Source organism: Nerophis ophidion, linkage group LG08, assembly GCF_033978795.1.
Source record: "Nerophis ophidion isolate RoL-2023_Sa linkage group LG08, RoL_Noph_v1.0, whole genome shotgun sequence".
Classification (NCBI taxonomy): domain Eukaryota; kingdom Metazoa; phylum Chordata; class Actinopteri; order Syngnathiformes; family Syngnathidae; genus Nerophis; species Nerophis ophidion.
The window spans coordinates 8,266,392-8,282,329 of NC_084618.1; the positions used below are offsets into that span (position 1 = coordinate 8,266,392).

General features: G+C 43.4%; 1 protein-coding gene across 2 annotated transcripts; it reads right to left on the bottom strand.

Annotated features, from left to right (window-relative positions):
- Positions 1-2,025: 2,025 nt before the first annotated feature.
- On the bottom strand, positions 2,026-14,458 carry bub3 (BUB3 mitotic checkpoint protein). 2 transcript variants are annotated; one of them, XM_061907591.1, is made up of 7 exons: positions 14,297-14,458; positions 12,904-13,098; positions 12,739-12,808; positions 7,308-7,459; positions 7,063-7,221; positions 6,808-6,985; positions 2,026-2,541 (listed from the first exon to the last, which is right to left on the bottom strand). In XM_061907591.1, exons 2-7 carry the CDS (start codon positions 13,093-13,095, stop codon positions 2,321-2,323), a joined length of 972 nt encoding a protein of 323 aa, XP_061763575.1. In that variant the 5' UTR covers positions 13,096-13,098; positions 14,297-14,458; the 3' UTR covers positions 2,026-2,320. The 2 variants fall into 2 exon arrangements, with proteins under 2 accessions (XP_061763575.1, XP_061763576.1); XM_061907592.1 differs by having other exon boundaries at positions 12,904-13,101; positions 14,297-14,456.
- Positions 14,459-15,938: the final 1,480 nt, after the last annotated feature.

A 15,938-nucleotide genomic window follows, 5' to 3' on the forward strand; every position in this document is an offset into this window, starting at 1 on the left:
TAGGGAGGCGTCCGGGTGGCATCCTGACCAGATGCCCGAACCACCTCATCTGGCTCCTCTTGATGTGGAGGAGCAGCGGCTTTACTTTGAGTTCCTCCCGGATGGCAGAGCTTCTCACCCTATCTCTAAGGGAGAGACCCGCCACCCGGCGAAGGAAACTCATTTCGGTCGTTTGTACCCGTGATCTTATCCTTTCGGTCATGACCCAAAGCTCATGACCATAGGTGAGGATGGGAACGTAGATCGACCGGTAAATTGAGAGCTTTGCCTTCCGGCTCAGCTCCTTCTTCACCACAACGGATCGATACAACGTCCGCATTACTGAAGACGCCGCACCGATCCGCCTGTCGATCTCACGATCCACTCTTCCCCCACTCGTGAACAAGACTCCTAGGTACTTGAACTCCTCCACTTGGGGCAGGGTCTTCTCCCCAACCCGGAGATGGCACTCCACCCTTTTCCGGGCGAGAACCATGGACTCGGACTTGGAGGTGCTGATTCTCATTCCAGTCGCTTCACACTCGGCTGCGAACCGATCCAGTGAGAGCTGAAGATCCCGGCCAGATGAAGCCATCAGGACTACATCGTCTGCAAAAAGAAGAGACTTAATCCCGTGGCCACCAAACCGGATCCCCTCAACGCCTTGGCTGCGCCTAGAAATTCTGTCCATAAAAGTTATGAACAGAATCGGTGACAAAGGACAGCCTTGGCGGAGTCCAACCCTCACTGGAAACGTGTCCGACTTACTGCCGGCAATGCGGACCAAGCTCTGACACTGATCACACAGGGAACGGACCGCCACAATAAGACAGTCCGATACCCCATACTCTCTGAGCATTCCCCACAGGACTTCCCGAGGGACACGGTCGAATGCCTTCTCCAAGTCCACAAAGCACATGTAGACTGGTTGGGCAAACTCCCATGCACCCTCAAGAACCCTGCCGAGAGTATAGAGCTGGTCCACAGTTCCACGACCAGGACGAAAACCACACTGTTCCTCCTGAATCCGAGGTTCGACTATCCGGCGTAGCCTCCTCTCCAGTACACCTGAATAAACCTTACCGGGAAGGCTGAGGAGTGTGATCCCACGATAGTTGGAACAAACCCTCCGGTCCCCCTTCTATTAATATCCAAATAATTATTCTGGTTTGGAATTGATTCATATATTATTATTTTTTATGGATTATTAAACCATTTCTGCACTTACTCACAAGGCTGCACATCATCAGTCAAGAGCAGTTTGTGTAACCTGTAATTGGTTCAGTTAAAAAAAATAAATAACTAAAAAAAAACGAAGAATCAGAATGAAATTGTGAGTTGGTTAAAGATTCACGTCCTTAGCAACTAGAATTGTGATGCAGTTATTTCTACAATGAGTTGAAATCGGCTTTAAGGGTCAAATGTTTTTTTTCCCAGGTGAGACTGGATTGTTTGCGGAGAAAAGCAGAACTTCCCCTACTAGGTAAAAAAAATAATAATAAAAAAATAGAGGAAAATCCCTTCAATGATTTTAGTCCAGCGAACAAAAGGCAGCAGCATAAATGCCATTTCATATTAGACTTTGATCCGATCAGTCGTCCACAATCACGGGAATTACTGCAACAAAGCGAGCTAATCATTTCCAGGATGCGGCAGAGACCCATTGAAGCCATTACCGCTTAAATAGAATCATTGACTCCCATCTCTATCTTCTCCTCTGCTTTGGGCTGAAGGGCTTCACAAATCCTATTAAGACGCAACTGAAAATCTTAACTGGAGGAGGAAAAAAAAAAAAAGTCTCCTGTGGGCTCTCACTGCAATAATCATTATTTGCATCAGGATCATTTTTGGTGTGACGCGTTCTGCTTCTCCCAGCCTGCCGGACGCAGACCACCGCCATTACTTTGGTCTTCCTCATCAATAAAGTGGGTTCTGGTTTAGACCGCTGATGTCTTATCAGCGCCTGTCGCCATCTGGATCAAGCATTCCAAACCAGAAGTGGTTTGATGAGGACCTCTGAAATAACCCCATTAAATCAAACAAAACTTATCAAAAGCATTTTTAATGACAGACACAGAGGAAGAAAAAGGACAAACTGCTGCTTTCGAGTGAAAGACAAACATATAAAAAGTTAGAGTGGATGCCATCAGAAAAACCCGTCAAAGCTGGACTTATGTGAACCACAAAAAAGGAGCGGAATCGACTAAATCTGCTGGAACTGCGTGTAAGCTTTTGAGTCTTTGTCCTGCACCGTTTGTGCTAAAACACTTTTCAAAAAGCCAAAAATATAGATCCTAAAAAAAGATCCGAGATAAGACGTGCGCCGCGCCAGTGCAGGGACTCACTTGGGCTTGGTCTCGGCGTCTGTGACCTGGCGGATGAAGACGGCGTCCTCCGGGTGGCTGACGTCGCCCATCTCGTGCATGTAGGATGAGGCGATGGCGACCATGCTGCCGTCGTTGTTGAAGGCCAGCGAGGCGATGCTGGTGGGGTAGCGGTGGAACTGGCACAGGCGCTTCTTGTTGAACGGGTCCCAGATGTTGACGAAGCCGTCGGAGCCACCTGGACGGACACACAAGGGGAGAGGTTCTCAATATTAGGAATATTTCATTAAGTTTCTATTTATTGTGTTGGATGATTCTGACAAAAAAAATGTAATTTATTTCGAACATGCATACGATACAATGTAAGGCATCACATATTTGGTTCATTTGTTTCTAATCCTACCCCTTTTCATACCATAGCAGTTTTATCCCATGTCCTTGTTCTCTGTAACAGAACAGTGAATAAATATACCACAGTGAGTAAACAAATATTAAATACATAATTATCTTTATCTGAAAAAAAATAAATAAAAAAGGTTCAAGATGTTCATCATAATTCTTGTTTTGTGTACTTAGTGAACACTTGTAGTGTGAACAGTCTCTTAAAGACCTACTGAAAGCCACTACTACCCACCACGCAGTCTGATAGTTTATACATCAATGATGAAATATTAACATTGCAACACATGCCGATATGTCCGGTTTACTTTACTAAATTACAATTTTGAATGATGACGCGTGTTTGTGACGTTATTGGTTGGAGGGGACATATTAGCTCAGCACCACCTACGGCTAAAAGTCGTCTCTTTTCATCGCGCAATTACACAGTATTTTGGACATCTGTGTTGCTGAATGTTTTGCAATTTGTTCAAATAATAATGGAGAAGTCACAGTAGAAAGATGGAGGTGGGAAGCTTTTAGCCTTTAGCCACACAAACACACGGTGTTTCCTTGTTTAAAATTCCCATAGCTTTACTATGGATCAGAGTGGTCAAGCGAACATGTGAGCCGGCAGTTTTCGTTGAGAAAATTGTGGTAAAAAGTCGCCTCTTACTGGAGATGAGCGGAGTTTCTGTCCTGCTGCAGCTTCGTGACTTCCCTCAGACTGGCGTCAACACACCCGTGGACACACCCCTTCGACTATCAGGTACTATTTAACTCACTAAAACACTAGCAACACAATAGAAAGATAAGGGATTTCCCAGAATTATCCTAGTAAATGTGTCATCTGAATCGCTCCCAATGCAATCGCCTTTTTTTTTTTTTTTTTTTAGTCCTTCACTCTAAATTTCCTCATCCACAAATCTTTCATCCTTGCTCAAATTAATGGGGGAATTGTCGCTTTCTCGGTCCAAATCGGTCTTGCTGCTGGAGGCTCACATTATAAACAATGTGAGGAGCCCTCACACCGATGACGTCACGCGCATATCGTCTGCTACTTCCGATAAAGGCAAAGCTTTTTTATTAACGACCAAAGGTTGCGAACTTTATCGTCGATGTTCTCTACAAAATCCTTTCAGCAAAAATATGGCAATATCGCGAAATGATCAAGTATGACACATAGAATGGACCTGCTATCCCCGTTTAAATAAGAAAATCTCATTTCAGTAGGCCTTTAAAATGAATCCTATTGGTAGTTTGTTTGATTTCTTTGGTTAATCAATTCCATAATTTAATTCCACATACTGATATGCTAAAGGTTTTAAGTGTTGTAAAAGCATACATGTTTTAAATTAGATTTTCCTCTAAAAGGTTATATTTCTCCTCTTTTGTTGAGAAAAAAATGTTGTACATTCTTGGATAGAAAGTCATACTTTGCTTTGTACATCATTTTTGCTGTTTACAAATTTCTATTTTTGTGATTCAATAAATAAAAGGGGTTTGTATGTTTTCTACATCCAACATTATGTATTATTATAATTGATCTTTTTTATAACACTGTTAGTGAAGGAAGCACACATTTGTAGTTACTTTGTAGTTATTTCTCCATATTTCTACACAATAACTGCGAATTATGATTTTCTTGCTTTCAATGGAGAGCATGATTCTTTGGGATAAATCTTTTCCAGAAACAATGCGCCAAAGCTCCATTGAAACTTTTAAGGGTTGAAAATAGAGAACAAAAATATGTTTTAAACGCCAAAAGAATAATGGCGTAATAAATTAAATTTGACGCAAACTTAATCCAAGCTGGTTACCGTTCTGAGCGCCTTATGCCAATTTTTTTTCTGATATCGTAGCAGTTCTCTTGTAGCCTAAGGGTCCACGCATTTACAATTTATGCCAAATAAAGTGGGTTTATTTGATGTCAGCGATTGACTTACAAGAAGATTCGCTGCACACTGGGAGGTTTTAAGATAATGTAGTAGCTACAGCTGCCCCTGAAAAAAAAAAAGTCTGGACACCCACAGAGACAAAGAGTGGATGAATGACAAGAGGGTTCATTCACTCTTTATTTTGTTCCGTTATAGATAACTCAAAATGTTATTGGCGCATTTCGACAAAACTTCCTGGACATGTCAGAAATTGGATACAGAACAAGTGATTAGATTTAGGGGTTGATCCGAACCATTTCAAAATTACCGTACAATGCCCCGCCTCCACCCACAGAGAAAAAGAGAGTGGATAGCAAGCAGGTTCACTCTTTTCATTTCAATGGGTTATAAATGTCAAATAGTTAACGGCTCACATCGACAACAGGATAAGGGGATTAGCTTTTGTAGTAAATCGGATCAGTCCGGGTGAAAGATCTTTTCACAGGATTCTTTACTATTTTGAAATAGGGCCTGGTGCAGGTCTGTATCAGCTAAATGCTTCTCGAGATTATAATTATAATCTTTATTAGACTACGCAAAGAAACTTCTAATTGTCTTCTGCCGTCCTTCATGAGAGGTCCTGGAATAATGTTGCGAATGATACGCAGGCAAACAAACTAGTGCGTTACGCACAATGTTTGGCCAAACAATAATCAATACGGTAGGGCTGGGCGATATACTCGAAATATCGCAGGTTTGTCTCTGTGCGTTATAGAAAATGACCATATCGTGATATTCAAGTATATGTTTTCACACAGTTGCTTTTAGCTGTGGGCATTGCACCGCATGCGTTTTTCCCCCCACTCTTTCTTGTCTCTCCTTCTCACAGAGATTAAAAAGAAGCGCACCTTCTTACATACGTCACACGTGAAGAGAGGTAGCTACATGGGTAACATTAGCTGTGGTGCTAACGGTGCATTGCGAGTGGTAATACGAGAGAAATAAGGTGGGAATCTGGTAACAAATGAAGGAATAATTAATTCCCAAAAAAAACAGCATGGGGTGCATCGTACGGTGGTGGTTTGGCTTCAAGCGGGAATATGTTGAACAATTATGCGGCAAAAGCGTTCCTACAAAAAGTAGCATTACTTCTAATTTGTAGCATCATTTGAAAAGTCAGCCGCTAGAGAATGAAGTGTGCTTGAAACTGCATGTCAACATCTCGGTTCGGTGCCACACGAACAAAATGCAGAAGCAAAAACATCTCGATCAACACCTTATGAAAAAAATATCAACAGAAGGAGATTACGTCCGCAGGAACATACCACAAAACAAAGGACATACACTGTTTGATTTCCTATTATGGAGCTCATATTTATTTGACAGTTTTTGAAATATCTTGTGTGACATCATGCACAAAAGTGCATTTTATTTGTTTTTAACTATTGTAGTGGCGTTTTGTACAAAAAGTGTTGTTTTAATATGTCATCTTTGTGACATCATGCACAAAAGTGCACTAATAGCATGTTTTAAAATGTCTGACAATCTTGCACTTTCGGTTTTGGAAATGACGAATGTTTGTGCCACTGCTTTATAACTGTTTAATAAATAGAGTTTTGCTAAATTGATTTAGTTGGGATTTCCCTGTCTGCATGCAAGTTTAAAATGAGCATATATTAATGCAGTGAGAACAAGAATGTTTTATGTAGACACATAGAATAATCATACTGCTGTGATTAAATGCATCAAGTGTTCATTCAAGGCTAAGGCAAATATTGCGACATATATCGTGACGTGACCGAAAAAAATATTGAGATATTAATAAAAGGGACGGCGTGGCGCAGCGGGCGAGTGGCCGTGCGCAACCCGAGGGTCACTGGTTCAAATCCCACCTAGAACCAACCTCGTCACGTCCGTTGTGTCCTGAGCAAGACACTTCACCCTTGCTCCTGATGGGTGCTGGTTGGTGCCTTGCATGGCAGCTCCTTCCATCAGTGTGTGAATGTGTGTGTGAATGGGTAAATGTGGAAGTAGTGTCAAAGCGCTTTGAGTACCTTAAAGGTAGAAAAGCGCTATACAAGTACAACCCATTTATCATTTAAAAGGCCATATCGCACAGCGCTACAATACGCCGTACAAACCGGGGAAAATTCTTCTCCGAAGGGAGAGGTAATCCTGGATGTTTTTATTTGATCAAAGAAGAGTGTAGAATTATCAAATTAGTGGAAGGGTGTACAGTAGGGCTTTACCTGTAGCGAAAGTGTTGTGCAGACTGTGGAAAGAGATGGCATTGACGGGGTAAACTTGCTCCATTCCCTCCTCTTTCAGCCTGTGGCACTTGAAGGCGTACTTCTTCTTCTGAACCTCCAGACTCGGATCCAGGTACTCCACAGCCACGCGGCCCTCGATGGAACTCAAGACGTAGCCCTGCGAGAGGGCAAGACAATGACTCGTCAGCACGCCTGACAGCTTGGGGTCAAAGACCGCTCTTGTTCCGGGCGAACCTGCTTGTTGGGGAAGGCCCGGATGCAGCGGGTCTGAAACTTGAGGCTTGACTCTCGCTTCTGCTGCACATAGCCCATGTTCCTTAAGTCCCAGACCACCACGCGTCTTGATGCCGTGCCCACGATCAACCTGTCGCCCGCCACGGACATGGTGTACACCTTGGACACAGCGGAAAGCAACCACTCCTTAATAAGACGAAATACAAAAACCTAGCACCTTTGCAGTGGCGTCTTGATGGACGTACCTTATCAGGTTGTGTGAAGGTGCCGGCGTTGCAGGGTGCCCTCGGATCCCATAGTCGAACGGACCTGTCCCAGCTCCCCGTCACCATGACGTTCACCTCGGGGCAGTGCTCCACGCAGCGAATGGGAGCGTCGTGCTTTCCCACCACTGTATCTGTAACATGATTTCAATCACACATATTTTAGACAAAGTTAAAAAGAGATCCATCATGATGACATACAGTGGAAGCAGTTTATGTTGACCCCCTCGTTGACTGACGTCGACATAACTGAGATCAAAACAAGCAATTGCTTGCACATTTACTTGTGACTCTAGCCAGAAGCAAAAGGAGAATGGGCAAAATTTGGATTTTTAAAAAAAACTTTGTTGACATGGTTTTACTCTGCATACATTTTTATTTTGATTCAAAGTAGGGTTTGGCGATGTTGCCTTTTTAAAATATTTTTAGGCCATATCGCGATATACATTACGATATTTTACCTGGCCTTGAATGAACACTTGATGCATATAATCACAGCAGTATGATGATTCTATGTGTATACATTAAACAATTCTTCTTGATACTGCTTTCATATTTGCTACTTTTAAACTTTCATGCAGACAGGGAAATCACAACTAAGTCAATTGACCAAAAGTGTATTTATTAAGCAATGGCACAAACATTCAAGTCGTTTCCAAAACATAAAGTGCAAGATTGTCAGAGACATTTTAAGAGTCAAATAAAAATGAGCTGCATAATAGGATATCAAATAGTATTCGTCCTTCACTATGTGGTATGTTACTAAGGTTATGAAATTCTCTTCATTCTCTAGCGAGTGACTTTTCAGATGATGCTACATATTAGCAGTAATGCTACTTTTTATAGCAACGCTTCCCCTACCCCCCCACACTTGACAAATTACGGTTGTCTGTTCGACATATTCCCACCTGAAGCCGAACCGCCGCCAGACGATGGAATCCCTGCTGTTTTTATCTGGAATTTAGTCTTCCTTCATTTGTTACCAGATCTGCACCTTCTTTCTCTCGTACGGCTACGTTAGCAGCTAACGTAGCCCAGTATGCTACCTCTCTGCTCTGCGAGGGCGTATACGTATGTGACGTATGACGTGACAGTATGTGACATATGTAACAATGTGCGCCTGCTTGTCTGTGAGAAGGAAAGACAGGAAAGAGCGAGAAGAGCCTGAAGTGTACGCCCGCAGCTGAAAGCAACTGTGTGAGAACGTATACTCTAACATTACGATAGTCATTTTGTATACCGCACAAACCCACGATATATCGTATATATCGCCCAGCCCTAATTTAAAGTATATTACATACTATATGTATACATGCCTTCATTAAAAAAAACAATAAATGTTAAATACATTAATCTATACAACTTTTTTTTTAATTTTTTTTACTACTGCCATTTTATGGGTGTATTCATTATACAGTGTTTCTTTGCAATTCACTTACTGCGGTCTCAGCACATCAGATTTTTCAGTAGTTTTGAGTACATTGAGATTTGAGTCTTCATGTTTTACAAAATGTAGATTTTAGAGCAGACCTGGGCAAAATGAGGCCCAGGGGCCACATGCCGCCCGTTATGATTTTCAATCCAGCCCGCCGGGTGTTCTACATAATTTTTTCAGACCTTTAACATCAAAACTGTCGCCGCTATTATGATGTGCAGTGCCGCTTTCAAATGACCGGAAGTCTTGAACTGTAGAAAGTATTTCAATGATCGAAATCTGCGCTTTTGGGTCTTCTAGGAGTTATTACGGTAATCTAGTAATCTACGGCACAGCAGCTCAGACAAGGAACAAACCAGAGTGGGCTGGGTTTGTTTACAGAGCAGCCAGCCCGAAACGCGCGTGTCAGAAACAGATGCGGAAGAAGATTTTTGCGTTATAACATATTGTAGGTGTTTTTAACACTTTGCATTCATAATTTGCTGTTTTTTTACATTTTAGCTGTGTTTTGCTTGGTATGAGAAGTAAAAGAGGAGCGACGTTCATATGTTGTTAATATTCAGTGTAGGGCTGGGCGATATATGGATACACGCAATATATCGCGGATACACGCAATATATCGCGGGTTTGTCTATCTGCGATACAGAAAATGACTATATCGTAATATTCAGGTATACGTTCTCATGCAGTTGCTTTTAACTGCGGGCATTACACTACAGGCTCTTCTCACTCCTTTTGTCTCCTTCTCATGGACAGCGAGCATACAAACTTACACACGTCATATACTGTCACGTCATACGTCACATACGTATACGCCCTTGCCCAGCAGAGAGGTAGCAGCGTGGCTAACGTTAGCTGTGATGCTAGCGAAACCGTGCGAGGGATAATACGAGAGAGAGGAAGTGCGAATCTGGTAACAAATGAAGGAATAATTAATTCCCAAGAAAAACAGCAGGGGGTCCATCGTCTGGCGGTGGTTCGGCTTCAAGCAGGAATGTCGAACAAACAACCGTAATTTGTCAAGTGTGGGGCACAAGCGTCGCTACCAAAAGTAGCATTACTGCTAATATGTAGCATCGTTTGAAAAGCCACCTGCTAATAACTTTGATAAATACAGTTTTGGCAAATTGACTTAGTTGTGATTTCCTTCTGTGCATGAAAATTTAAAATGAGAATATATTAATGCAGTATGAACAAGAATGTTTTAATGTAGACCAGGGGTCTAAAACACGCGGCCCGCAAGACGTTATTCTGCGGCCCGCACTTTAATATGAACATTAAATGTTGGTGCGGCCTGCGAGTTTTACTTATATACCCTCGATTTTTCCGGGAACTCCCAATTTTCAGTGCCCCTCCAGGAGTAATCATACTTCAGAATTACACCCAAACAATAGTATTAAGGGGGCACCATGGAAGCACTGCCTTTAGAGTTCTCTACAACCTGTTCAAACGGCGTGCCAGCCCAGCCACATGTTATTTGGCTTCTGTAGACGCAGCAAGCGACTGCAAGACATAGTTGATCAAAAGCCACACAGGTCACACGGAGGGTGGTCGTATAAACAACTTTGACACTGTTACAAATATGTGCCACACTCTGAACCCACACCAAACAAGAATGACAAACACATTTTGGGAGAACATCCGCATCGTAACAACATAAACACAACAGAACAAATACCCAGAATCCCATGCAGCCCTAACTATTCCGGGCTACAATATACACCCCCCCTATTGTAGCCCGGAATAGTAAGGGCTGCATTGGATTCTGGGTATTTAATCTGTTGTGTTTATGTTGTGTTACGGTACCGATGTTCTCACAAAATGTGTTTGTCAATCTTGTTTGGTGCGGGTTCACAGTGTGGTGCATATAAGTAACAGTTATAAAGTTGTTTATACGGCCACTCTCAGTGTGACTTGTGTGGCTGTTGATCAAGTATGTCTTGCAGTCACTTCCGTGGGTCTGCAGAAGCCTCATACAATATGTGACTGGGCCGACACACTGTTTTTATGGTGGAAAAGCGGGCGAGACGGCAGGTTGTAGACAACGCTGAAGGCAGTTCCATCACAGCACACCCTTAATATTGTTGTCCGGGTGAAAACCGGGAGAATGATTGCCCCGGTAGATTGTCGAGAGGGGTACTGATATTCGGGTGTTTCATGGAAAGATCGCGAGAGTTGGCAAGTATGTTGCGAGGGCGGGAAATCCATTCAAAGAAGGTGAATTCATTAAAAAGTGCATGTTAGACTTTTTAAAGAAATCTTTTCTTGCGGCCCAGCCTCACCCAGTTTCTGCATCCAGTGGCCCTCAAGTAAATTGAGTTTGAGACCCCTGATGTAGACACATAGAATCATCATACTGCTGTGATTATATGCATCAGGTGTTCATTCAAGCCTAAGGCAAAATACCGAGATACATATTGTGATATTAAAAAAAGGCCATATCGCCCAGCACTAATTCAGTGTTTTATTGTTCATAGTTAATATTGTAAATCCCAGTTCAATTTCATGTAGATTGTGGGTGTCCCGTTCAGTGAAAAACTGTAAAATTCCATCCACCCATTTTCTACCGCTTATTCCCTTTTGGGGTCGCGGGGGGCGCTGGCGCCTATCTCAGCTACAATCGGGCGGAAGGCGGGGTACACCCTGGACAAGTCGCCACCTCATCGCAGGGCGAACACAGATAGACAGACAACATTCACACTCACATTCACATAATAGGGCCAATTTTTAGTGTTGCCAATCAACCTATCCCCAGGTGGATGTCTTTGGAAGTGGGAGGAAGCCGGAGTACCCGGAGGGAACCCACGCATTCACGGGGAGAACATGCAAACTCCACACAGAAAGATCCCGAGCCTGGATTTGAACCCAGGACTGCAGGAACTTGGTATTGTGAGGCAGACGCACTAACCCCTCTTCCACAGTGAAGCCCCTGTAAAATTCCATTCTGGGTTTTTTTGAGGTGGTCTGTCGTAATGTTTTTAGAACTCTATCGGACATTGTGACCTTTGGTATTCGTGTTCCGGTAAAAAAGGGACCCAAATAGATTTTTTACAGCTTAATGTGTACATATAATTTATACACACATGCACCTGGGCACCACAGACCCTTTTTTTTCCTCAAAGTGGCCCGTCGAGTCAAAATATTTGCCCACTTCTGTTTTACAGTATTCAAAATATTTTAGGAACATAGGAAGGGTGAAAACTATAAAGGGCCAACACAGATTTTAAATGCAAATAATATTTATAAAAAATATCAAATAAATGGTATCCCTACTTAGCGGAAATGTACACATTTTATCTATTCACACTATTTGCAACAGTACTAATTAAATTGGGGCAGCACGGTGGAGAAGGGGTTAGTGCGTCTGCCTCACAATACGAAGGTCCTGGGTTCGATACTGCGCTCGGGATCTTTCTGTGTGGAGTTTGCATGTCCACCCCGTGACTGCGTGGGTTCCCTCCGGGTACTCCGGCGTACTACCACTTCCGAAGACATGCACCTGGCGATAGGTTGATTGGCAACACTAAAATTGGCCCTAGTGTGGATGTTGTCTGTCTATCTGTGTTGGCCCTGCGGTGAGGTGGCGACTTGTCAATGGTGTACGCCGCCTTCCGCCCGAATGTAGCTGAGATAGGCTCCAGCGCCCCCCGCGACCCAGAAGGGAATAAGCGGTTGAAAATGGATGGATGGATTAATTAAATTGTATTTATGTACCACGCCTTTGCCAACTGAGGTTGTTGAATGTGCTATCTACAATTTAAATTGCATGCAATACTGTTAACACTGACGTGCTTTTATTTTGAAATAATCAGGAACTCAAAAGGTAAAATCTCCTTTTTGGCGAAACAAAACCGATCGATCATAAGCATTTAATTTTTTTGTAAGAACAGGGAGATGACCTGACGAGTTAGTTGACGGATGGAATGTTGACATAGGTGGTGTAAAAGGATAAGCAGCGGGAAGGAAGTCAGGACATACCTTGGTCCGTGTTCAAGTCGTGCATTTTTAATTTGTAATGCAGATCTCCACTCCATGCATGTGTTGGGTCCTGCGAGTAAAAAGGCGGTATTTTTCTCGTGATACAACAACACGCTTCAATGTAAATATTAAAGCTTTAAATGGGTATCGGAGCCCTTGACGTACATAAAAAGCACAGTCGAGAACCGGGGCCGAGTGCTGGTACTTCATCCTCATGGTGTTGGCCACGACGTCATAGAGACGGACCGTGCAGTCCCAGGAGGAAACCAGCAGGAACTGAGAGTTGTTGGGGCTGAACTTGACAGCGGAGATGCCATCGTCTGGTCCCTGGTTCAGCTTGTACTCACTGGAAACCATGATCTGCTTGGGACAATAATTAAATAAGTCAAATTATGTTGCTTCACAAAAACTGTTTGTAGTGGGGTACATTTTACGAAACATTAACCACATTTGACACCAATATTTTACACATTCTGAGTTTTTCAAGTTGCCTGGACTACTGCAATGCACTTTATGCTGGCATTAGGCAAAAAGCTCTCTCCCGACTGCTGCCCACTGCTCCCCTCACCCCCAAGGGGGTTGATCAAGGGTGATGGGTCAAATGCAGAGAATAATTTCACCACATCTAGTATGTGTGTAACAATCATTTGTACTTTAACTTTTTAGTCCAGAACGGGGCAGCACAACTTTTGACAGAGGCCAGGAAATGCGAGCAAAATGACCTCATTCTTGAGACTTTGCACTAGCTCCCTGTTCATTTTAGAATTGATTTGGAAAAGTTTGCTGTTTGGTTTTGAAGCTTTGCATGGACTGGCACCTCATTATATATTGGAGCTCATCCAAATTTACACTACGCCACGCACTCCGAGGGCCAGCTCTAGCTTCCCAGTGCCCAAGACAAGACTTAAAACCAGGGGAGACAGGGCCTTCTCTGTGGTTCTCCAAGGTTTCTCATAGTCATCATTGTCCCCGACGTCCCACTGGGTGTGAGTTTTCCTTTCCCTTATGTGGGTTCTACCGAGGATGTTTGTGCAGCCCTTTGAGACACTAGTGATTTAGGGCTATATCAATAATCATTGATTGATTTATAGGTTGATTGGCAACACTAAATTGGCCCTAGTGTTTGAATGTGAGTGTGAATGTTGTCTGTCTATCTGTGTTGGCCCTGTGATGAGGTGGCGACTTGTCCAGGGTGTACCCCGCATTCCACCCGATTGTAGCTGAGATAGGCGCCAGCGCCCCCAAAAGGGAATAAGCGGTAGAAAATGGATGGGATGGATGGATGATTGATAGATGGGATTAGATCAATCCAACTACGAGTACTGGGCTTGTGAATCACATTTAAATCATAGGGTAAACACATGGTTGATATCTGTACGTTTTAGGGTGAATTAAATAGTTACCGCTTTGGTTTTGCTGGGTTAAAAATAAAAAAATAAATTACGCTTTTTTATTCGTAACATAGCATCCAGGAATTAGACGCAGCCCACCCTAGCTAACTGACGTGCTAATGCTAAAAATAAAATAAAATAAACGCGCGCTACTCACTAACACTTACCGTCGTGTGTTGTTGAAATAACTCAACGATGTTCTTTTATTCTCGTCCGGCTACAGTTTTTGAAGCTGGGAAAAAGAAAACACTTTTAAACGCTCCTTCTCGCGGCGAACACGACGGAAATGTGCTGTTAGCTAACCGTCTCCGACCGGGAAGGCGACGAGTTTTAGCTGAACGCTGATTGGTTGAAACGAACGTTCGAACTCCCGCTCATGACTTTGATTGGCTGAAGGGATCCAGAAGGCGGGCCCCGGTGTGGAGAAGCCAGATCACGTGATTGGGCATCGAACCCGGGGATTTGCGCATGCGTATTCTGAACGGTTCGTTTGCCTTGGAGCAGTGGTCCCCAACCTTTTTGTAGCTGCGGACCAGTCGACGCTTGAAAATTGTATTTTATTTTATTTGTTATTATTTTTATTTTTTTCATAAAGAAATACAATCATGTGTGCTTACGGACTGTATCCCTGCAGACTGCATTGATCCATATTGATATATAATGTATATATTGTGTTTTTTTATGTTGATTTAATAATATTAATTTTTATTTTTTATTTTTTTATTTCTTGTGCAGCCCGGTACCAATCGTTGGTTGGGGACCACTGCCTTGGAGGACATGATGAAAAATAGACCAAATTGCTATATTGTGTACCTAAACAAATAATTCTGTAATTAAAAATAATATATTTTGTTTCTGCAATGAAGTGGACCCCGACTTAAACAAGTTGAAAAACTTATTCAGGTTTTACCATTTAATGGTCAATTGTACAGAATATGTACTGAACTTTGTAATCTACTAATAAAAGTATCAATCAATCAATCAATCAATCAATCAATCAATCAATCAAAAACTATTAAATTAACCTAAAATATAACTGTGGTAAATATTGGACACAATGTGTTGTCAAGCTTATGAGATGTATCCATCCATCCATCCATCTTATTCCGCTTATCCGAGGTCGGGTCGCGGGGGCAGCAGCCTAAGCAGGGAAGCCCAGACGTCCCTCTCCCCAGCCACTTCGTCCAGCTCTTCCCGGGGGATCCCGAGGCATTCCCAGGCCAGCCGGGAGACATAGTCTTCCCAACGTGTCCTGGGTCTTCCCCGTGGCCTCCTACCGGTCGGACGTGCCCTAAACACCTCCCTAGGGAGGCGTTCGGGTGGCCTCCTGACCAGATGCCCGAACCACCTCATCTGGCTCCTCTCGATGTGGAGGAGCAGCGGCTTTACTTTGCGTTCCTCCCGGATGGCAGAGCTTCTCACCCTATCTCTAAGGGAGAGCCCCGCCACACGGTGGAGGAAACTCTTTTCGGCCGCTTGTACCCGTGATCTTATCCTTTCGGTCATGACCCAAAGCTCATGATCATAGGTGAGGATGGGAACGTAGATCGACCGGTAAATTGAGAGCTTTGCCTTCCGGCTCAGCTCCTTCTTCACCACAACGGATCGATACAACGTCCGCATTACTGAAGACGCCGCACCGATCCGCCTGTCGATCTCACGATCCACTCTTCCCCCACTCGTGAACAAGACTCCTAGGTACTTGAACTCCTCCACTTGGGGCAGGGTCTCCTCCCCAACCCGGAGATGGCACTCCACCCTTTTCCGGGAGAGAACCATGGACTCGGACTTGGAGGTGCTGATTCTCAT

What these genes read in the sequence shown, in the direction of transcription:
- bub3 (XM_061907591.1), bottom strand. Translation starts at nt 13,095, where the DNA reads ATGGTTTCCAGTGAGTACAAGCTGAACCAGGGACCAGACGATGGCATC. An exon ending in CGACTTGAACACGGACCAAG is followed by an intron (nt 7,460 to 12,738) that starts GTATGTCCTGAC and finishes ATCATGTTACAG; the next exon opens with ATACAGTGGTGGGAAAGCAC. An exon ending in CCTTCACACAACCTGATAAG is followed by an intron (nt 7,222 to 7,307) that starts GTACGTCCATCA and finishes GCTGTGTCCAAG; the next exon opens with GTGTACACCATGTCCGTGGC.